The sequence below is a fragment of the Terrapene carolina genome, unplaced genomic scaffold, assembly GCF_002925995.2.
Source record: "Terrapene carolina triunguis isolate 2854851 unplaced genomic scaffold, T_m_triunguis-2.0 Scaffold714, whole genome shotgun sequence".
NCBI classification, from domain to species: Eukaryota; Metazoa; Chordata; order Testudines; family Emydidae; genus Terrapene; species Terrapene triunguis.
The window spans coordinates 4055310-4079024 of record NW_020665065.1 but is presented as its reverse complement, the minus strand read 5'-3'; the positions used below and the strand labels follow the sequence as shown (position 1 = coordinate 4079024).

The window sequence follows — 23715 nt, the reverse complement described above, 5'->3', positions numbered from 1 at the left end:
CATAAAGTATTTTTAGATCCTTTGGTATGGAAAGTGTTTTATAAATGCACGCTGTTACTTGAGTGGAATGCTCTGAACTGGGACATCCCATTGATGAACCTGTCTTTCTTATTAAGCCATCCATTTAAGAGGCCATACTATTTTGAAAAAGTCTTACAATGAAGTAAATTATTGTACTGGATAAAAATATAGGAACAAAATAGTATTTATGGCATTCCACCTTTATTTTGTCACTTTTTAATCTGTTATATTTTGTTATATTTATTATTATAGATTTTAATATCATTGTTTATATTAAATGTTACATATTATTTAAAAACAGGATTGAGAACCCCACAGCTGGCTAGAAACCACTAAACCCTTAGCACTAGCCAAATATGCCCCCAAGAAGTGGAATTTATGCTAATATTACCCTGCATAGTTATTGACTTCAGTGGGATTTAAGCATGTACTTAAGTGCTTTGCAGTATTGGGGCCTGAAGCAGCAGTCTTAACCACTTGCCAATTTTAGACTAATTTAATTCTATGGCAAACATCCCAGAATAAAGTGACTGCTCAGGTCCAGTGCAGTGTATTTTCGTAGTAGTAGTACTGGTGTAAGTATTGTATCCAACTTTGAAAATTTCTACACAGGTTTGCTGCATTTGAGGATTCTGGCCTTTATACTGTACCTAATAACATTCTTTTTTCATTGCAGATTGACTTATTTTTGTTTTTATTATTTTACAGCAAGTACTGACTGATCCTGAGGTGGCATCCCAAGAGGGCTGTATAAAAAAGGTAGGAAAAGATTTAATCTTATCCAAGTTGTGTTCATTACTTGGCTTTGTAATTATCTTGATAGTTTTCCGTTTTCATTTGCATATGAATGTGTAATAAATGTAGGTATCAAAATACATGAAAAAGGCTTTCAGAGCTTGTTTTCCATTTCTATGAGTGCAGGATTGTACCCCTAGTTTTATTTGGGGGTACTTTTCTGTGTGATTTGTGGATCTAATACTTTGTAAAAGGAATCCTTGTTACAGTTCTAGCCTAGGCAATAGCTGTTCAAACCTGGAAACCCCATTTTCCAGTGAAATGTTTGTCCTTACTTCTAAGTAGAAGTCAGTTCACCATATGATGTTTATTTGAAATCAAAGGGATCTGGTATGCATGAATAAAAGAACAGAATTTAACTAGTCTTCTGTATTACCAAGCTTTTCCTCAGTTTGTGACATCTTAAACTATATTTCCAGAGAAAATCTGGTTTCAAGTGTATTTTAGCTATATTATAATTTCTATAAATGTCTATATTGGAACTGTTTGACAACCCCATAAAGTACATGTGTCAGTAGCCTGTCTAGTGTTTTGGTCAGGATTATTTTAAATAACATAAAAATAACATTCTTTCCACTCGTACTGTATCTTTGGTTAACGGTATTATAAGGTAAAGCATAGCAAGTCGCATTTGATTATAGCCTACCTAGATGCCCATAAGAGGGGTAGCTTATCCTTGTTTGAGTCATGAGTTGGCTTTAATTCCTTTCACATGTTATTGTCTTATTAGAAATAGACACATATGAGATTCAAAAGTGTCAAATATTTGAAGTTGGAAAACTGCAACAACTGCCATTTTTTCCACCCATTTAGGCCATCTTAAATACCATTTCTTAGCTCCGAAAGTTAAAAGAAAACACTTGTGCAGTTCTGCCAAACATAGTGAAATCTAATACTTGTCAGGCTCCAGAGTTAGTTTTAGAACAGATATTTAGACACATCTATGTCCAGTATGGACCATTCTATTCACACCACGTTGAGCAAAATAAGCTTTTATTTTGGAAGCTAAGCCTTCCTCTATGAAATGTCTTTTGACCATCCATTGACCTTGCAAGAGGACCTATAGCAATATTGCTGAACTTTTTACCTTGTTGATCTCCATAACTCATTTCATGTTCGTCTGTGCCTCAGTGGGATCCTTTTGTCTGAGCAGACATGGTGACAAGGTGGCAGGTTCGTATTATCATAACCCACTTATCACAAAGATGGAAGTAAATTCTCCATGGCCCAGGGACTGCTCAGCTATTTCTATCTGGTAGTCTTTAATTACAATATCACAAATCCACATTCAACCTAAAAAGAAGTCTTTGAACAAAGGAAGAGTAGGAGGAGATATTAAACAGACATCTTCAGATGTACAAAAAAAAATCCAGTTCAGTTGTACTGTTTTTGTTACGAAGTAAAAGATGACAACATTTATTTCCCCCTTCCCAAAAGCTTTCCTGCAGCTTCAAAATTCTCTTACTCCAAATGTAACACTGGACAATTATGATATTTGACAGAGGGACTGCCACTGTGACTTTTTCTTCTAAATGCATTGTGGAGAAGCACTAGTGGGAGTTTATGAGGTGATAAATTTACTGGAGGATGGGCAGTAGGGTTTTACAGCCAGGGTAAAAAAGGTCAAAGCAGTAAGGTAAAGAGTTCAAGTCTAAACTTAATGGCTTGTGAAAGGACCATTGCTGGACAGTTTTTCAGACAGGAGGGGAGGAAAAAACAATGAATGAAAAATAATCCTGTATGATTTTTGCAGAATCAGGACAGGGCTGTGTGGCTTAATTTTTTATAAGAGTAATCTTTGCTTTATCTACATTACACTCTGACAGTGCAAGAAGCCACTGGGGGAACATTTCAGTTCCCAGACTTGCTGAATCATTAAATTGCCATACTCAATGGGATACACAATTTTCTGGGGTTTGATTTCCGTTTAATCCTCTTCCTTTTGAGGCATGCTGGAGGACAGGAATGTGGCTCACTCCCCATACAGCCACCAAGACAGACGTGAATGTAGTGAGTGGGCCAGTCCAGGCTGGAAACAAGGAAAGTCAGAACCAAGCAGTGGTCCCGTTGTTTGGAAATGAGTCAGTTAAGTGGCTGTTGCATCAAAGGTTCTGAAGGGGGCAATAGCAGGGAACATAAATAGGGCGTGAGAGAGAAAGACATGGAAGAGAGGGAAGACCTGAAAAAAGGGAAAGCCTGGAGGGAAGACTGACAGAACTGAAGTATAGTTGGAGACACGTGAAGTTTGTTTAGTTTAAACCCTCAACATAATTTTTCCTGGTTAAATTACCAACTGGAGGAAATGTTCTACTTTCTATCAGTCCTTTTCCATTAATAAACTATTAGTGAAATGCTCAAGAACTTTATTTAGAGGACACTACTTTATTGTATAATAAATAAAGGCTTCCATTTAGCTTGGGGTAAAATATAAAATTAACTCAAACTGTTTCTTATAAGGTTCAAATAACTTTTTCACAATATGTTATGGCCTCCACATGTCTGGGTTCGGTAGCTGCTAGAAGCAGAAGTGTCATACTAACACTAGAAGGCTGATTTTGGTGGTGGTACTGGCCTCACAGGAAGCAGGAAGTCCCAGGAATCTAATAAGAGGACCTTTTCCCATGAGGTTTCCAGCCCAGTTTTGTGAAATCTAGAGATTCATATAGTTCACAGAATAATTCAAACTTCTAAGCATGTGCATCCCAGCCAAAGTGAACTGCCAAACATTTTTGTATATTTGCATATTGTTAGCTTTGATTGCATTGTGCCAATACATGGTTTGGGTTATTTTTCTGGAGGTTGAAGTATTTGCTTAAAGAGAATCAGGTAAAATTCACATTTCTGTAGTACACTGCATATATGCCTGCAGGTAGGTTCACGCCGCGTGCACACATTTTTATGTGCATAGATATAGATATTTTCACAGATTCCCATACACATTTTCAAGAACATCTTCCCTGATTAAATCTGCTGCCCTCTATTTTATTTTTCTTAAAGGGCAGCTCATGTGCTTTTTATCTGCATTTTCCAAGCTTTCCCACTGCAGATAATACATCTAAAGATCAGCTTTATATCATTATCATTTTGATTTGACTTCGGGAGGGACATGAAAGATAATACTCCCTGTTCAGCTAGGAAATGATGCCAATGTCCATTGCATGATGCTTTTATTTCTGATGAGTAATGCTACTTGTATTTAACTTTGCTCTAAAAGTCACTTTGAATGAACATTTGAGAATCATGCTGAGAGAGGCTCAGGGTATAGGGCTCCCAACCAACCTCTTCTGGATGGACTGTTTTTCTAACTGTGGTGACAAGAGACCTCAGGGACTTCTCTCTTCAGTAGACTCTCTATTTAGTCTCTGTTTACTTAGAGGGAATAGCCTAAGGGGCTACTGGAGAGAAAACATCTGTGGGAGATAATCTATAGAGTTATCTATCTATCACTCTTGTCGACCCTGTCTCCCTTGAGAGCAAGCTGAGAGACTTGTAATAAAAAGGCATCGCTGAAGAGGCTTTAGGGACAAATAAAGAGACATGTTAAGGGCCAGCTGAAAATGGATAGAAGACATTATTAAAGCTCAATAGCCATCTTATCAAAATCCAATAGGATAGACATTTGGCAAAAGGTTTAAAATTTATTCTTTGACTTTCTGGAGAGCTTGAATTTATCCATTAACAAGACTGTACTACACAGAGAGGGAGATACCATCAGCTTTAAAAGAGTTAGATTCAATCTGGTATTTTTTTCTATTTTTAGATATATATTTTTATATTTATATATATATATATATATATATATAAAATAATAAAAACTCACCTTTTCTTTTGTGCTTTTTTGACTCACTTTATTTTATATTGCAAAATGTAAGAAGCTGTTAATACAGTACAGATGGAAAGAAAATATAATCTGAAAGTAACCCTTTTTTCCAAAGTAAGTAACTGATAGTCTTGAACATTGTTTAGAAAAAACTCAAACTGCCTTATTTGGAAACCATGACCATCTAGAAAGTGTTCTATGGCACAACGTGCGCTATATAAGTGGAAAGTTGTCAGTAGTGGGCTTTTTAAATTAAAAATTAACTTAGTTTCATTGCTGCAAATGTGAACCAGGATAGACCTATAAATCTTTCTAGGTTTATTATTGTGTACAAAACGCTACAGGTCACAAAAACCATCTGATACTTCAGAAACACATTGTTCAAACTGGATGATTGATTGATAATTATGATAATTTGTGAAATGATTATTTGGGTATTATAAGCAGAGCTTGTCCCACTGGGTTGCTGTGAAGACATTTTCTATAGCCTGGGCCATCAGAAATGGCCCCTGGTAACAAGGGATATGGAAAGGTCTCGTCAGTCTCTCCCAGTGGGATCTCTAGGGCTGATGAATGATGACCCAGAGGAATAAGAAATCAGACTTCAATAAGCAGTCAGGAAGGTAGTTAGGGAAGAGCAGGGGAACTGTTAACTGTCTTTTGTGGAGCAATTACTAGCTAGGCCATACAGCCTGAGGCCTAAGCAGGGTCTATCATAATATTAGATACTCACTGAGAGAGTGACTTAAAGATTTTAACTTGAACTGTTTAATGTTCATGGATTCACAGCATTTCACATTAGTCTACTGTACTGAACACTTTATCACCACATTTTTATTTATTTATTTTACACACACACACACACACACACAGAAAGTGAAGAGCGGATTCCCTGAAACTGTCAAAAAATCCCGAAATTGTAGTGACATTTGTTTTAATTTACAGTTCCACTAATTGATCCACTAACTGCATACGTTTAGGATAAGTGGGATCTGTTAGAAAGGTCCTTGCAGTGGTTATGGAGAGCATGCAGACCAGAGAATAAATGTAATTATTTCTAAATTGTGATAGTATCTGTCTCTGTGTTTGTATTTAGCTAGTGTTTTTATCTCTATCTATTCATAAAAAGCATTAATCTAGCAATAGTTCAAAGCCAATTCTATGAGGTGCCTGAAACCAGACCTTGATGATGTTTTGCAAAACTATATTGGAGTGAATAGCAATATACATTGGTCATATCTAAAATCCAGTTTCAACATGATCTCTGCCTTAGAGGTGCTGTTTCTTAAGAACTTTAATTTGCTCGTTTTATAGGTTATATCTTTATGAAATAGAAGTATGTTTAGCTGCCACAAACAGAGGCAGCTTTGAGTTGATTTTTATAATCTTTTCTTGAATAGACTTGCGTCATTCCAATAAGCCCTGGACAAAGGAGGGAACAGTTGTCTGAGAGTCTTTTTTACAACATTTCTCTCTTTCCATTGTTAGAGGGCTGCTAATAAAAGAACCAGGAGTCCATTAATTCAGTGAATGAACATATAGTAAAGTCAGTTCCCTCTTGAGAACAATAATGTTGAGGTCAGCTTAGGTTTCCATGGAAACTAAGTACTAAGAAGTTTGCATCCTTGATTTTGCTGAAATGAAGCATGGAAAGTAAAAATGGTGTAAAGCAGCTACAGAAAAGTCAGAAAACCAAGTGTTGGTCAAATAACTTTGAACTACTAATGCTGTAGATTTAATTTCTCTGATTCAATTGTCTGATTAGTGCTGTAACAGGGCTAAAGGGGGCAAAAAGTGGGGAAGATGAGTCAGAGAGAGAGAGAAATATTTCTGTGAAGAGGCTTTTTTATTTTGGTCGTTAAATGTATAAATCAGGTCAAGTTACGAAGACCCACAATTGTTAAGATTTCTCTATCCATATCTCCGTCTCCAGTACGCTCAAGTGAACTCTAACCCCATGCAACGCAAGAACATGTGAACTCGGCACCTTTGCAACAGTTTCAATTTTCAATATTGTCAATACTGTGGATGATAAGGGTGATTGATGGTAAATTACCACAGCCTCTGCTTGTGAGTTAATGCAAAGCATAGACAGGGTGAAAACTTCCTTATTTCATTATAAATGTGACTTTTGTAAATGACGTTGATTTTTTTCACCATCCACTCCATTAAATCAGCACAGCCACCAGATTAATCCAGAATGCAATGAAGCTAATTAATTCTTTTCACACTAATTTATAGCCCACTGTTATATTTTCATGTCTAAGTGAACAATGTATCTCAGGGGAAAGTGCCTAAACTGTATTACTGAGTTATTTATACACATTGTTCTAACTGACATGCATCTGTATTACAATGATATCTGTTTAAGATAAAAATGTGTATTTACTTCAGGGGTTGACAGCTATGGGAGGTCACCTTGCCTACCTGGATTCTCAGCTTTCCTCAAACATAAATGCTCTGACTTTGAGGAAACCTGAGTTCAATAGCAGAAATGGGTACTTAATTTTTTGTGGTGGGGTGAAAGAGAGGTAGCCCATATGTCAAAATCGAAAAACTGATTGATATGAATCTGTGTCCCCTTATATCGCTGCCCTGAAAGTTAAATTATTCCAGTCTTAGTTCACCTCTATTGGCTACTTAGTTTAAAAAAACAACACTACAAACAGTCCTTTGCCAGCACTGATGCAGTCACATCTCACTAAGGCAAAAATGATGACAACTAAAGCCGGCCAAGCTATTCATTACAGCCCTTTTTTGACTACTGTGTGATTTCTTCTGGTCTATTTGTAAGTATTCACAGAATAGTTTGATCAAATAATTTTCAGCCTCCGTGTTATTCACAAAGTGTTTGCATTGATTATTTGCTCATATCAGTTCACGCTGTGTGGTTGGCCAACTAAATCACCTGGTATTGTTTCTGACCCCTCATTGGATGACTGAAGCTTTTTAAAGAGGAGGGGAATGAATAACACTTTCTGATGTGACTTTTCAATAGGATAATAATTTATTTATAGGACTCTCAAACAATTTGATGAATACCTGGCAGCTGCCTAAATAATATGAACCTGCATGGCATTGTGAGGGAACTCAGCACTTTTACTAATAAAATTATTCAGAAACATATATTTGCTATTTAACCATTTCTTATCCATGTTACATTCACCTGTATGTGTGCATTTATGGATGTCTCTGTCAGAAGAACCAAATAGAATGCCATCTGTGAAATCCAAAACACTTGCTCAGCTTATGCATTTGTTCATTTAAATCAAGATGTGTTTTTAATTGTTCGAATACACTTGAAAGTATGCTGTTTGTCGTAAGGGAATTAGCTGCAAAATAAAATAAAAGTCTGGAGTTTATGTACTGCCTTCAAGATGATTACTTGTGAAATAATATTCTGGATGATTAGGAGGTATTACAGCCTCCAGTTAGTTTAAAAATGCCAGAATGCCCTAGAGATCCTCATGAATCTGCTGCCAGCCGGCCCCCGTCAGAGCTGAAGGCAGCACTGTCTGGAGCCCAAAATCAACTTCAGGAAGGTCATGTGAAAGAAAATCCTCAGTCATCAGGAAGCCCTTGGCCTCATGGCCTTTCTGACATTTTCTGACAAACCTTAAATCACCAAAGCAGACAAAACATCACAAATTTCGGAACGATAGCCTCTGGGACTTCAAAACTGTACATTAACTTAAAAGGTAAAAAACCCCAAAAAACAAAACTAACCCAACCACTCCTGCCCCCAACCCACCCTGTAATTCCTCTCTGCACACAGAGGATGGATGTGGCAGTATTAGCTCTAAATTCAGAGCCATAGATGAGATGGATTGGGAAAACTGAGAAGACTGTAACTAATACTCTAGTCTAGGAAAGAGGGGCATATGTATGTGTGTTGCCACCAATTATTTAGATGCAACATATATATATATATATATATATATATTAGTGCTGTAAGAATAGATTACACTGAGTAGGACAAATTTCTTTGCAGAATTGTTTGGACGCAGGATTTATTGTATATATTACATACATTATAGAAGCCAGATGGTGGTAGTAATAAAATCTGTAATCTTCAGGTGCCTGCAATATTCAGTTAATTAAAATGTGCAGCGCTATTAGAGTGAAGAATATGTATAAGCTAGGAGGCCTATTAGACCTCTCCTGCTAAAAAGCCTAGACAATAATAGGGGGGAGAAGGGGGATATGAGGGGTTGGGGGAGGGGGAGAAAAGAGAGAGAGCAATTGGAAAAGTGTGAATTAGCGCCTGGCAGCGCTGCACAAACAAAAACAAAACAAGACCTAAAGTGTCATAGTAATGATCTAGATACCGATGACCTATACTTTTCCGAGACACTTAACCTTAGCAGGAAAAAAATGCTCCTTTGAGGGGTTTTTTGGGCCAGAAATGTGTGTAGGAGGGACAGAACAACCAATACGTCACTTGAGTCCTGTGCCTAGTTCAGGCATACAATATATTTTGATGTTGCCTCTCAGACGACTGCTTTCTTTCGACATGGAGAACTTCTGCCTATAAAGCATGTGCTGAAATAATCTGATTTATTTTGCACAAGACATTTGCTCTTTGTGCAACCAGACATGGTAGCTGCATGCACAAATGGTTGCAGACAAAAGCTTGCAAGCACAAAGCTAGAGGCTGATTTGAGACTAATGGAAAATTTGGCCCTATATCTTAATGAATATTAATTGTAATTCAAAATAACTATTTCTTTTCATTCCATTTCATGAACTCCTTGATTTCCAGAATCGTGATATAGATGAACAGAAACAGAAGGCTATACAATTTCTATAAAACACAGTCTCTTAAGTAGAGCTGGGCCAAAAATGGAATTCCTGAATTTCAACATTTCATTTCAGGCTGAACTGGGATGAAAAGTGGAAATCTCAGAATATTTTGTAAAGCATCAAAATGAAACATTTCAAAAACTTCCTGTCAAAATATTTGACAACATTCATATGTTCCCACCAAACCTCTCGATTTTGTAGAATCTGAATTTTCCAATGGAAAAAATGTTCTGTCAGAAAATATTCAAGCGTCACTCATCATAAGCTTTATTTTGACTCTCTAAGAATAATATTTAGCATTTACATTGTATTTTTAACTTTCAGAGTACTTTGCAAACATTTTCTAATTAACTAAGTGTTCAGAGACCACACTAATACAGAGCTACAAGTGGTTCTGCTCAGGCTTCTGGTTCACTTCTGCCACCTCCTTCTCTAGGAAAGACGAAATCAGCACTTAGTATGGAAAAAGCCAGGTCTCTGTAGAGAGGCAACTGAGACATTTAGCAAACATCATTCATTCCCATTTGAGTCTGGCGTTCCCAAGAATGACAGTGAAAAGAAATAGAGAATGTGGGATAAAATCCTATAATCCAGTGGCTCTCAACCTTTCCAGACTACTGTACCCCTTTCAGGAGTCTGAAATATGGAAATTAGCTTTGTGGGGCCGCCCGGGGCCCAAGGCAATTGCCCTGCTTGCCATCTTCTAACACTGGCCCTGCATTTGTGACCCCTCCAAACCCATCCCGCTCCCCCCTGGGTTGAGAAACACTGATCTAGATAAGTTGAAGTACCCCCCCCCCGGAAGACCTCTCTGCACTCCCAGGGGTACATGCACCCCTGGTTGAGAACCACTGCTATAATCTGTAATTGTATTATGGCTTTCCAAGAGGTCTATGAGCTATATATGTGAACAACAAGGTAGGATTCAGACATGGTACTTTAATTGTTTTTCTCTCTGTCTGAGCGTTTGATATCTGAATAACCCAGACCAATCAGGAGTTGAGAGACTACAAATAATGTTGGGCTTCAAATGTGAGATGTTGCACACCAGCTTAATGGCTACGCGCACAACGTTAACTCTTCAGACCCTCTAGAACCTTGTACAGTCCCACACAGCTCTGTAGATACAGAGACAAGGACAAAAGGTCACATGATAACTTTCGGAGTTTTAATATATCACCAATAAAGGGTCAGTGAAGTTTGATTGTCCTCTGATAATCAGAAGATTCTAAGGTACATTAATCTCTATCACCTTGGCTTTGTTTTTAGCTTTCTTGTATTAACAGCACCTTCTTCCGAGCAGTGTACCACACAACCCTAAAGATAAGATAGTGGAAAAAAATAGAATGTGAACTTCATCCTTCCGCCTTCAGTTATGAATTGTGTAATTTATGCTGGAATTCTTCTCCTCTTAGATAGAAGTTACACATTGAAAAGTCCCTGATTAGACTTGGGGCAGCTTGAGTCAGGGAGAGTGAGTGTTATCAATCTCCTTCATGTACATTTTCCGCTGTTGCAGTATTTTTCTCTCCACCAGAGTGCTGTTGTCCACCAGGGCTATCTGAAGAGGCTTGAATTCTGGATGGACTTGACAAACTTAGAGCCATTTGCACATTATAGGACCTTCGCTTAACAGATGCAGGAAGGACAACATTTTCAAAAATAGGAGCATAAAATCCAGCTCCTAAATATTTATTTAGACACTAATTGGCCTAATTTGCCATAGTGCAAAAAACTCTGTTTTGTGTTCAGAAGTACAGAATACCCATTGATATCAGGAGTGCTCTACACTCTTGAAAATCTCAGACCATTTACTAAGGTTCCTAAATGTGAACTTAGAATCCTAACTGTAAACACCTATTTTTAACAAATCTTGGCCCTATGGACCTTGAAACAGCAACAAAAATCCCCTGTGCACATGTTGGAGTTGTATGTAATTTAAAATGGCTAGTATGAATGACCAAAAGAAGTGAAGAAGAAAGTCAGTGAGGGCATGCTACCATGACTGCTGATTATTTGATGTTCATGACTCATTCTACATATTAAAACAATTCATACCTTCTGTGAAGTACAAGTATATAATCCTGAGAGAAGCTCTTGTGTGGGAGAGGAAGGAAAGGAAAGAGATGTTCATTTTTGTACCTCTAGATTTTACTGTGGATATTCTTAGTGCAGAAGCCGGTGGAGTAGATACTGAGAATATCTGTGGGGAAAGGAAGCTTCCCATGCTCCAGGACCAGCTCTCCGGCTTCTGCTCAATTTTATTTAGACAAGTGCCCCACCAGCTACCGGAATTAAAAAATCCTGGTTCATTTTGAGGCAACACTGCTCTCATACTGACTTAGTTGATTGCAGCATACTCCATCTAAATCAATGAATGCTGGCCTGAAATAGAGGGATGTTAGCCTGTTACTGAACAGTTTTCCTTGTTAATTACTACTTTGGAGACAGGTATTCACATCCCCTGTTAGAATACTTCCAGAGTGTTGTTTCATAGCCTATTTCCTCAGGCCTAGAGGAATTAAATGGAAATCCTGAGTTACTGGACACCGTTTCTGAATTTCCAATAGACTATTTCTTGGTTCAGAACCCAGCCAACATGATCCAGGAGAAAATTAATTCCACTCAACTTCTATTATAGGCAGATTGGAGTGGAAATTCCAGAAACATAGATGTTAGTGCACCAAAATCGACTTCATGGTTCTTTAGTTATAGTATGAGGCCTGTTTCCTTGAGAATTTAATGTCAAAATTAATCAGTGGAATAACTTTGTACAATGTTTTTCTGCAATTATTTGTCTTTGCTTAAAAGAACTAAAGCTTGCCTTCCATTGGTCATTCTCTTGCATGACTGATTTTTTTTATTAAAACCTTTGGCGAATTTTCTTCCTTTCTCATAGTTATAGTCAGGAATGACTGAGAACTTCTTGGTTTTATTTCTGGATCTGCCATTTTGACTTCCAGTATTACACTGGACAAGTCGCATAAGATATCCTATGAATCAGTTTACACATCTTTCAAATATGAATAACACTTGCCCTCTTCATGGGAATATTGCGAGGATAAATCCTTAAATATTGGGAGGAGTTCAAATATGATGACCAGGGGTGTATAAATGTTTACACTGATAAAACACTACCTGTTTTCTGAGAAGTTCAGCTGTACTTTTGCTTGTTCCCATCTCTACTAATAATAATAACTATTATGACAATTTTTTGGTAGCTAATATTCTTAATGTAAGTGATCAATTTCTTCTTAGCCAGTTAGCAAGATTTTTTTTTCCAGAATAAGTCATAAAAGCATGTTTTATAATATAGTGCTGGAACCATGCCTGTGTTATTCCTGAGTGCCGGTGAAGGCTTCAAGGATCCTCCATATGAATGTTTGTGTTTTTGTGACTCAAAATCATTGCACAAAAAGAGCCCAGTCAAATATCCATGGCCATGAAAGCAGTGTATCTGGAGATGATTAAAGGCCCCTTTCTGTTCATATATACCACATGATACAGAGGTTGGAGAAAAAGTCATTGATAACCGTCAGACATTTTGGAGTCTGTTTGGTTTGGATACATACTCTTAAGTTCAGCCGCTTCTCTAAAACTTATCTGAACCTTCTGGGTCTGCAATGCTTAGGTGAAAATCTTGTGCATAACAACATTTTTTAAAGTGAGATTTCTAGCAATCTCTTATTCTAACTGGGCTGGAAATATCTAAAAAATAGGCTTTCTTGTATTCAGCTCTTCTGCTTCCGATCCCACACAGCCTATTGAAGTGTTAGAGGCTCATGAAAATAAATAATAATGAGAAAAATAAGGAAAACCCTTTTTTTTTTTTTTCTTCAATTCTCAAAAATGGTTCAGAGTTGGGTGTGGTTTTTGTAGAATGAAAAGTGTTTATTCTTCTTTTATCCAAACTGGTTCTTCTGTACCTAGGCAGGACTACAAAAATTGATACAATTTGACATGAATGGCGGATTGCTAAAGAAGAACAGAGATCACTTCAGGTCAGAAGTGATATTGACAGAAATTGTATGAGAAAACTTACACAGCTCCTTGATTTTATTTTGGTTAGCCCCTTATAAAAGGGATCAATCCAAAAGATAGTAAATGTAATGAATAATAAATTCATCCACAAATGATTGGGGGGGAAAACTGTATAACCAAACAGTTCTCAACCATTACTAGTTTTCGGTTGTTCTTGTAGTTATTCGTTATTTTTAAATCTATCAGAACTTGTTTGCTTTGGGTCTAGCATTTCTCATTGTGTTTCAGTGTGCATTCTTCAGGGAAACAGCATATGCATGATTTACAGTGAAGGGAAGAGGAAGAGGTGTCAACAAACTCTGCAATTTCTCCATATCAGTGAAGGTCTTTCCTTTTTAGATGGAAAATAAAATAAGAAATTAAATTCCAAATAAAATAAAAATAAAAAAGGAGGACCAGTGAAATGATGCATATAAAATAGGGAAAAAAACAGAACCTTTGCCCCTCACTACAGCCAAATAGAACCTCAGTGTACTCTGGGGATTGATAAAGTTTGGCCCATCACCAAAATCCCATGTCTTTTACCTCTGGGAACCGTTCATTTTATTCTCTTAACTGCCCTGGAAACCAGCCACAAGTTGCACCAAGTAAGCAACACCACCCCAGACCTCAGTTAGGTACCAGGCGCATTCCTATTGTGGCTTACCAATTTGGCCCATGAAAGAAAAAAATCTTTCCTGACCCCCAAAACAGGTGATTCGCTAGACCCACAGCATCTGTCAGGCCGGGGTCCCATTCCTAGTTCAGGTGGGTAGGGAGGGCTGTTGGAATGGAGCCAAGAGAGGCTCCACATGGTCTCTATGCTGGGCTAAATCTTGGGAGCTGGGGAATACTGGCCAATCAGCACCCCTCTCCCCCAGCTGGCCAATGGGTGCCAGAGACTCCCACAGGAGGAGCTACCTATTGTCCCTTGGCAAGTGCCTCCCTCCCACGCTATTTGGATTGTCTTGCTTTCACTGCTGGCCCCATCAATTTCCCCCACCTGTTGATGCAAGTGAATGGCATTATTGGATCCTTATCTGAACCTCTGAAAATATTGAGGTTTGTCTGTATCTAAAATATCCCTCATCACAAATAATTGTTAATGTTCCTGTTTTGGGGACGTGGCTTGCTCATGGTCACAAAGAGAGGTAGAACCAGGCAGTACATCCCGGAGTTCTAATTCCCAGTCTCCTGCTCTATCTCCTAGACACTCTATTGGATTTGGCCCCCATCCTGCAGCTGGCTTCAGGTGTCTGCTGGAGTCCTGCACAGATACAGTTACATGATTGGGCCTTAGAAAGCAAATGTTTCTACTGAGATATTATTAGGCAGCAGAATGGCCATATGATGTAATAGAAAACCCTTCATCATTCCAGGCTGTGAACAGGTAAAGTGCGCTCAGAATCCTGGGTAATTAACTTTGATAGCAAGCAAAAACTTTAATTGGTGCCTTTAAAAAATATATTTATGTTGATAATTAAAGAGATCTAACACATTGTTTATATCATCATGTATCTCCCCTTGTTCGATCAGTCTGTATAGTTATCATCATCCATTTACTACTTAAATTTGCCAGACTCCAGATTAAATCAGTCCTTTGTGTGCTAACTATTTTTTCCATTTGTGTATGACCATACCCTTCTCTGTGTTTAAACAGCCTTGGTTTATCTTTGATAGCAACCTTTCTTCTCCCACCTTGTTTTATCATCACAGAATAACTCCTCTGAATTCACCCTCCGTACACAATGCTCTCCCTACTCATGCTAACACAGAACATCAAATATTTGTTTTCTTTTCTTTAAATGTCCACCTTTATGAAGTAAGCACTTCTTCTAAAAGCATCATGATTCATGAATGATAATTTCAGCACCATTGAGATGGCAATGGCAAGTAACTCCTGTTTAAGAGAAACTGGAAATATCAAATATTTAAAATAAAATAATTGGGCCTGATCCTGCTTCTATTGGAAAATTTCCATGAAAGCAGTAAAAGGCCTTTTGTAGCTAAATAACCGAATCCCAAATTCATATACTGTGTTACGTAAGCTTGGTAAACTCTTCATAATTTTTCTATAATAGTTTATTATCATTGAAGTCCTCGCTATCTAATGGGTCAACCTGTGGAACTCTTTGCCAGAGGATGTTGTGAAGTCCAAGACTATAACAGGGTTCAAAAAAGAACTACACAAATTCATGGATGGGTCCATCAATGGCTATTAGCCAGGATGGGCAAGGATGGTGTCCCTAGCCTCTGGTTGCCAGAAGCTGGGAATGGGCCACGGGGAATGGATCACTTGATGATTCCCTGTTCTGTTCATTCCTTTGGGGCACCTGGCATTGACCACTCTCGGGAGACAGGATACGGGCTAGATGGACCTTTGGTCTGACCCAGTATGGCCATTCTTATGTTCTTATGTTGGTTAGGTAGCCTGTATGAAAAGAGTTGATGATCTCAGACCAGTTCCTAGTGGTCAGTTGCCTTCACAAAAAATTATCATCATAGAGGCACAAATTATACCTCTTTCTTTAGAAACAGCATCAAAGAAACCAACAAGCAAATGGGCCATGGAGTCTGAACCTTCTCGCTCTATAAGTGGGCTCTTCGGGTCAGGGTTGAGGCATGGTAGAGCAGGTGTGAGAGGAAAAAAGGCAGGGCATTAGTCTGTTTTATTATTGTTATTTCTATAATGAACGTAGGTACATTCTGTGCTTCATATAAATCCTGTGCTTCATGTTCTCTGATTTTCAATATTCCTTATCATGTCAGTCAATTGACTCTTTCCATTTTAAAGTAGATTTAGTGCTCATGGAAGGTGGCAAATTCAGAGGGATTCAGTTTGCAGGGCTGTGTCAGTTATCTCCAGAACAGGTACAGCGTGGACAGCAACAGTGCAAGCTTCAAACCCCTTTCCTCCCCCTCCCATCCCACACACCTGCCCAACAGAAAATGAGAGAGGATGCGGGAAACAAAGATGTAAAAATATCCTTAAAAGATATCTATAAAACAGTCCTCTGAATTAATCTGTAATGTATATAAAACAGACAATGACAAGTTAATCTGAAATAACTGATATCTTAAAGGATAGCAAATTAATCTTGGAATGGTATGATTTTTTTTAAAAAGAAGATTTAGTATGTCAAAATATTTCTCTGCTTCAACCATTGAAGTTATTTGTCCTTGTGGCTGACATTACTCAGTTTCTATGTATCATTGCAATGGGTGGAAACATCTTTTAACTGCCAGACAGCACTTACCGATAAGCCAGCCAATTAATAATGTTGATTTGAAAAGCCCAAGAATAGGTGAGAAAGCAAAGTCCTTTGGTAAGTCATATTTGCACAGTATTAAGAGTCCCTTTTTACCCGATCTAGTAAACATGGTATTAGGAACTATGTGCTATTGAAAAGCTGAGAGACTATAGTGATATGTATAACTGATAATTGCCACTCCCAACCATTCAGCACCCACTTATCATGCCTTTTGTACATACATACTTTTGAAACAGACAAGCTATGGCATATGTATTCCTCCTTCCTAAATACTGATGGGCTGAAGTTTCTGATACATTGACCTGCTTTATCAAAGGAGTAAACAGAGGAGAAGAATCAGCATTTTCCTCAAAGCTGGTTGCCTACAAGTTGTAGACTTTAACTTACTTAGGTCTGGAGATACAAACAGCAGCCAGCTATTTGCTCAGCTGATGCTACAGTCTCCTCCTCTTTGCAATGCCCATGTATTCAAAGGACAAGATGAATACACCCTCTGGTGAAAAGGAAAAGTGGTCTAAATCTATATGTGATGGTAGAAGCCACTCAATGAGTCAATTTATAACTAATTCTACACAACCACTGCTTGTTATTGATGGTCAAAGCCTCTAACATGAACCAGGTCACGATGTAGCACTAGGGATATTTTTGCAGGATGTAGGATAATCAGAGTCAAAATCAAGGAGGGTTTGAATAGAGTGATAGGAGTAAACTGCTGAATTTAGTCTAACATCTGTATTTATATAAGTCGACATATACTTAAAGTGGTATAGAGACAGCCAGGTAATTAAGGACCTTCATTATAGTTTTTTTTTTTATTTAGTTTAAAATTTACTGAGAATTTATCAGTGCTTATTCCAAATTCCTTTTTTTTAAAAAGTGAAAACTGGTTAAGAAAACACACCAAAGAGCCAGGGATTAGGGGTGCAGCGGGTGCGTGGGTGAGGATGCCTGCTATTCATGATGTAGCAGTTGAGAAGGCTTCAGCCTGTCACCATAGCAGTCTGACAGTCTCAGCTGCCAGGACCCTGCTCCCTGCCCAACTTACCCAGTGGAAGTTACCCTCTTGTGCGCAGGTGCACGCTGCTGTCCAGTGGGGACTCTGTGAGGGGGGAACGAGCAGCCATTTCTCCTCCCAAAGTGGGGAGCTGGGTCTGGGGAGTTTCAGCATTTTGAAAACTGTGGGTGAAAACTAGTAAAACCCAAATTATGGCTTTTTAAAAACCTGGGAAATTTGGGGGAAATATCAGTAAAAACCCAAACTGAAGTGCCTTGCATATAATACAAGGGCCATTCGATTAAATGTTGTTTATCTTGCTGCGTAGGAACTTCTCTATGTAAAGTCTTACATAGTAACATGAGAATGCCTTGTACTATGCAGGACTAAATATAACAGATCTTAACACTAACAGGAAAGGGATTATTGATAGCGCTGGATTGGAAACGGTTTTTCTATCCTGTGAATATTTTTTGAGATTTCAGAAATTTTTCATGTTTCACATTGGGATGGAACCAAAACCTTTGTATGTTTTTGCAAAAAAAAAAAAAAAAAAAAAGAGAGAGAGAGAGAGTGAGTCAGTCACCCCCAGTAGCTTGTGCACTCCCCTGGGTTGTGCCTGAACCCAGTTCTCCCATGGCCCAGGAGTGTACCCTCGCCCCCTGACTGTGGGGTATTCTGGGCGTGGGTCTCCATCGCGCTCTCCTGTTGGAGCAGGCCCACATTTTATAAATACTTAACTATTCGTTGGGCCAGAGAGAGAGAGAGTGTGATTCTATAGCCTGGTGATTTAAAAAACATTTTGATGAAAAATTCTCAACCAGCTCTATTACAGGGTTGTGTTCAGTTTTCCTGTGCCATCCTGTTAGGACTTATGTTGTACTTGGTGGAAGAGTATAGATCATACCTTCTTTCCAAAACACACTTCACAGTTGTATCCATTTTGCCCTGAGAAAGTATCAGGCAGTAACAACTGTGTCCTTCCTTTGATGGACAGCTTCAAAAACCAGGTGATTCTCAAAGGATTTTTCCCAATAAAATATGTTGAATATGTATCATGGGCAGCTTTCAGAAGCTCCCTAAAACTTGAGCCCAATTGATCAGACAGGAAAAAAGAGCAACCTTAAATATCTGGGTTTTGTGTGATGGATCACCAGTCATACTATGTGTATACGCATGTGTGTATATATAGATAGATAGAGATATTAAGATCAAAAGCAGTTCTTTATACAAAGATGGCATATGGGTGCCGAACTGTGCTGCTACCTTCAGCAATTTAACTTTATCAGCAGCTGCCTAAGTTCAGATGGATGGCATTAGAGTTGATTATCTATGTTTCTGGCCAGGGAGTGGACTTTGAATGCTTTTGCGGTCCGTTTTAATAAGTGTAAGTGTACAGTGAACTATTGGACTGTTACAGTCTGTGCTCTCGATGGATCTGCACAGAGTGAAGAGAGATGTTGACTGAAACTAGACAACACTGATATTTTTGTCTTGGTGGATTTAATGTTGTGATTCAATTTTATCTGCCTTGACAGTGTACACTGCCACTGTTCGATGAAAACACTATTAGTTGGAATACAGAAAGTGTAAGTAGGCTACCACATTTCCCTCTAGAAACAGCTTGATTGGTGAATACTTACTTTCTTGAGCAGTAATATTGATGTTAATGGTACTGCTCACAGGAGTAGGTGCTCACTGGTATGAGCTTGGGTTGAATAAACCAGCTCTTAATCATCATAAATGTATATTGTATATATACATCCCCATCACCCTGAAAATGCTGTGCTTTAGAGGAAAAGAAATGCACTTCATATTTCAGCTGATAATGAAAAGTTAATAAAATTGGGATTTTGTGCAATGCAGGACCTCTGACATCTTAATCTTTATTAAAGAGACTTAAACTACCAAGGAACTGCTGGTGCTGACTGGCACAGCCAGACTCAAGAAACACCAGGAGAGACTGGTCAAATGAACTGTTAAACAACTCTTCCTAATCCATCAAGGAGAAACAATAAGTGCTGGAAACATCTATTTACCATGCATCAATCACGCTTACCTAAGCAATTTCTAATTAATTATACTTCTGTTATATACTCCCAGAGATGACTAGTCTGAATGAAACATTTGCTTTATTAAACCAAAAAAAATGTTTGTTGACTTATCAAATATTGTTCTACACTCTGAAAAGAGCACTGGAAAAAATACTAGCTTTTCTGAACATAGCCTTTCCTATTTTTGTGTTAAAATAGTACCTGGAACTCAAAAAGCACATTTTCCTTTGGTAAAGTACTCACAACCATGAACTATGTTTTTCCATTTTTTTAGATGCTAGAGATTATGTTGTGCTCAGTACTGCTAAAACAACAGAAAGTGAAACTGTGACCAGATTAACAAAATGCAAGACTCCATTAGACCTACTGGAGACTGGCATTTCTGAAAAAAACAATAATAGATCTTTTGTACAATAAAAGCCAGCTCCCTGCTTGTTTTTGCTGGTTGCTTTCATCCAAAGTGATACAAACAGATTGCAAACACACAGATGCAGGTTTCTTTAATAGACTATGATTGTCCTTAACATAGACTAAGACCATACCATCCTCTTTTTCAGTTCATGGCCTTGGAGATTTAAAAGTTGTATTAATATTTTTCTTGACCAATGTAATTTTTGCATTGATAAATTGAGCTTCATTAATTTACCTTTGCCTGTGCTTTTACACAGCTATACAAATACAAGATTTTTTTTTCCAGTGACCCTTGATGATACAACATGGCGGGGGTATAAATGTATATATTTAACAAACCCATCATTGTGTGGGATTTTTAATGTTGTTTGCTAATCCACTGAGGGAAAGGGGAGGGACAGAGCCTTTGTCAGTATTCAAGCAATTAGGATAATTAAAAAAGAAAGCTTATTGGGTAAACATGCTCTTAGATTGTGACCTCTTAATTAATGGACCACAGGGAGAAATTACAGCAGTGGCAAGATAATTAACACATGCATTTAAAAAGAACTGTTAGACAAGGGTATTATAGGATAGTAAGACACAGATTTGAATCACCGAAGGGCTATGGAGGTGAACAAACACAGTTGAACGAGGGACAAGATTTGCATGTGTGAGTGCCCCAGCACACAAGAGGGAACAGATTAGGTTAACTTTATCACATGTAGGCGTCTCTTTAAGAAACTCTTCCCCTTCAGAAATTTATTTCAAAAGCCCACATTGCTGTTTTTTTTGTATTGTCTCCAACCGAAATAATTCTTTGGCACTGAACCTTTGTTGCCTTTTCAAACCACATTAATCGTTACTAGTAAAAGCACCAGGACTTTTCTTGCCACCGTCGATAAAAGGTTCGGCTTGCCCAGGAGTATCAGAAATGTGCCTTGTGGCAGAATCATTCAGGGTTTAGTTTTTAACACATCCTGAGAAACTAAACATACAATCAAAGCTGTCTTATGGCTTCCTGCAGAGTTTCTCTTTTTGTTTTTGTTGCTCTTATTAGCTCCACTAATCCATTTTAATTTTTTTATTCGATCAATTACGCAGATAACAGTACTGATCAAAATGGAATCTGTAGAATTAGAATCCAAATATTCATATTTAAACACACACTTTTTTCTAGGGACAAAGACCAAATCGTCTGTCATCTTTTAACCTTTCAAACTCTTAAGAAACCTTCAGGTTGGTTAAAGATGCCACACATACTTTTTCCTCTTTCCCCAGACTTCTATTTTCTGAAAATAATAGGACAGATTTTCACAAGAGCCTCCTAAATTGTATTTGCAATTTTCTCATGCACTTGTTCGTGCATGTGCAATTTTATATTTGCATATAGTCAGATAAAGTGTCTCATCAGATCCAGGCTAACACAAGACTCCCTGATGATGCTCCCGGGGCTCCTAGTAGAAGGGACTCTTTTCAAATGCCATAGTATATTAATTTTGCAGTTGTTAGTGGCAATCAGATGTCTAAGAGCAAGACACTGGAAAAGAACAGAGCATGACCTTCTGGTGCAATACAGTATGGGAGGTGCTGGTGGTAGGAAAATTAGCACAGTAAGTATGAACCCAATAAAAGACCATTGGCCCCTCCCAAGAATAGCCCTGACCAGGGGACCTCAGTGGTGGAAAGTCCATCCTTGGTGAACAGGGATTATAGCAGCACAAAATACCCATAATCCCCACTCCAGCATGGTGGGAAGAGGGCTAACTTGCAAAATTTCATGATGTTGGCTGGGAGAGAACATGGCCAAGATGCCCATAGATTGATCCGCAGCAGGCCAATGATATGGCTTCTCTGAAGCCTCAGCCACTATCACCTTAAATTTGACGTCCCACAGGGAGAGAGAGGCACTACAAACATTGTTAGCTAGCTGTGGGGGCCTTCCCATGTTTAGCACAGCCATCCTCTCTATGTGAACGTGCAACTCGCACCAGAAATGATGGGATATATATGAAGGCATGGAGAGGATTTATAAAATAAGGTTATCTTGTGTGGCTTTTAGGAACTTTGAGTTACTACTGGCGGACTTCTTAAGTTCTCCATTGAACGTTATGGGGTGTGAGGAGACAAGGTGAAGGGAAAATCCATCTTTTTCATGTCTAAATTTTTGTCTTGGACTTTTGTTCTGACATTGTACATTATTTTAAGAGGAGGGGAGGGAACTGTTAGGGGAGAGAATAGTTTGTGGTTACCAGAGCCGTCATGAGAGAGCATCTTTTTCATCTGGCCTTCCTCTCCTCAGTCATTAGTCATATTCCATATATTGCCTCTTTGAGTGGGAGCCCTGTGCCTCGCCTTAGAAGGTCGGAGTCAGGAAGTGCCTGAAGAGTGCACGTCTGGAGCTAGCCATCAGAATGTGCACAACCTATGTAGAGCTACCTCTCCATCACGCCTGAGGCATGCCTAAAGACCAGTTAGCCCATGAAAGATCAGGGATAGGATTTGGACTTGGTTTTGCTGACTGTGAGTATGGTGCCTGAAGCCCAACAGACTGTGACAAAGCAGTGCACGAGGAGCTCACCAACTGCTAACTCTGTAGCCCTATTTGTTTGGGGTATTTTCCCCCAAAAACACAATATACAAAGCAAGAAAAGCCTAAAATGTAACTATCGATATGAACGGACTCAACCAGTTTGTGCCAGAGCATATCAACCTCCACATCTGTCTCTCTCTCTCTCTTGCACGGACGCATGCGTGTGTGTGCGCGCACACACACACACAATACCCAAAGGGGGTGGCTATGTACAGTTCATTGAGAAATGATTTGCATTAATTCCCACTGTTCACAATACCATGGGGAATAAAGAGGTGCTCCGCCAGTCCCATATTTCTTGCATCCGACGGAGCACGTGTCCCGAATCCCACAGACTTCTTGACAAGTCTTAGTATTGCTTCTTTTGTCTGTGTATGTGTGTCACACATTCAAGACAATACTCACCCTAACTTGAACATTAAAGATCTATGTAGAGAAAAAGCACACGTAATAACTCTGATTCTTTGATTAGTGACTTAGGCCCCAAATTTTTAACTAATTGAGTACATTAAATAATATGTCCCTAAAAGACTGACTAATACAAGACACTTTTCAAAGCTTCTTTAATAAAAATTCTATTTGGGATTTGACCATAATGGCTATTCTTGCTTGCCAAAACATGACTTCTTAGCAGGTGACTTTCATCAAGTACATCTGAAATAGTACCTAAATGAATTAGCAATAAAATGGACTTAGGCCTAGCAGTAGGAGCCTCCATTAATCTTGGGTTAATCACTAAAGAGATGCCATTCACTTTTCTTAAGAAGTCACATTTTTCTCCCCTTGCTGGCGACCAGATTTCATAAAGTAACATATTTCTAATGAAAGGGCTCTGCTTGAATTAAAACCCTGAAGGTTTATGCAGATTTTAGTTTTGATTACTGCTGGCATGGGCTCTTAGCAGACTCCAGAAGGTAGGTCCGCAGTGAAAGAGTCCCAGCATGCAGTTCATA

General features: G+C 38.5%; 1 protein-coding gene across 1 annotated transcript in view; it reads left to right on the top strand.

The window, feature by feature from the left end:
* The window catches only part of LOC115271372 (histone-lysine N-methyltransferase PRDM16-like), a 237451-nt gene extending 217255 nt beyond the window's left edge, over positions 1 to 20196 (top strand). Inside the window, exons 3-5 of the mRNA XM_029913563.1 lie at positions 730 to 780; positions 15886 to 16084; positions 20054 to 20196. Of these exons, the coding sequence (XP_029769423.1) occupies positions 730 to 780; positions 15886 to 16084; positions 20054 to 20196 (393 nt within the window). The remainder of the gene's footprint in view (positions 1 to 729; positions 781 to 15885; positions 16085 to 20053) is intronic.
* Positions 20197 to 23715: the final 3519 nt, after the last annotated feature.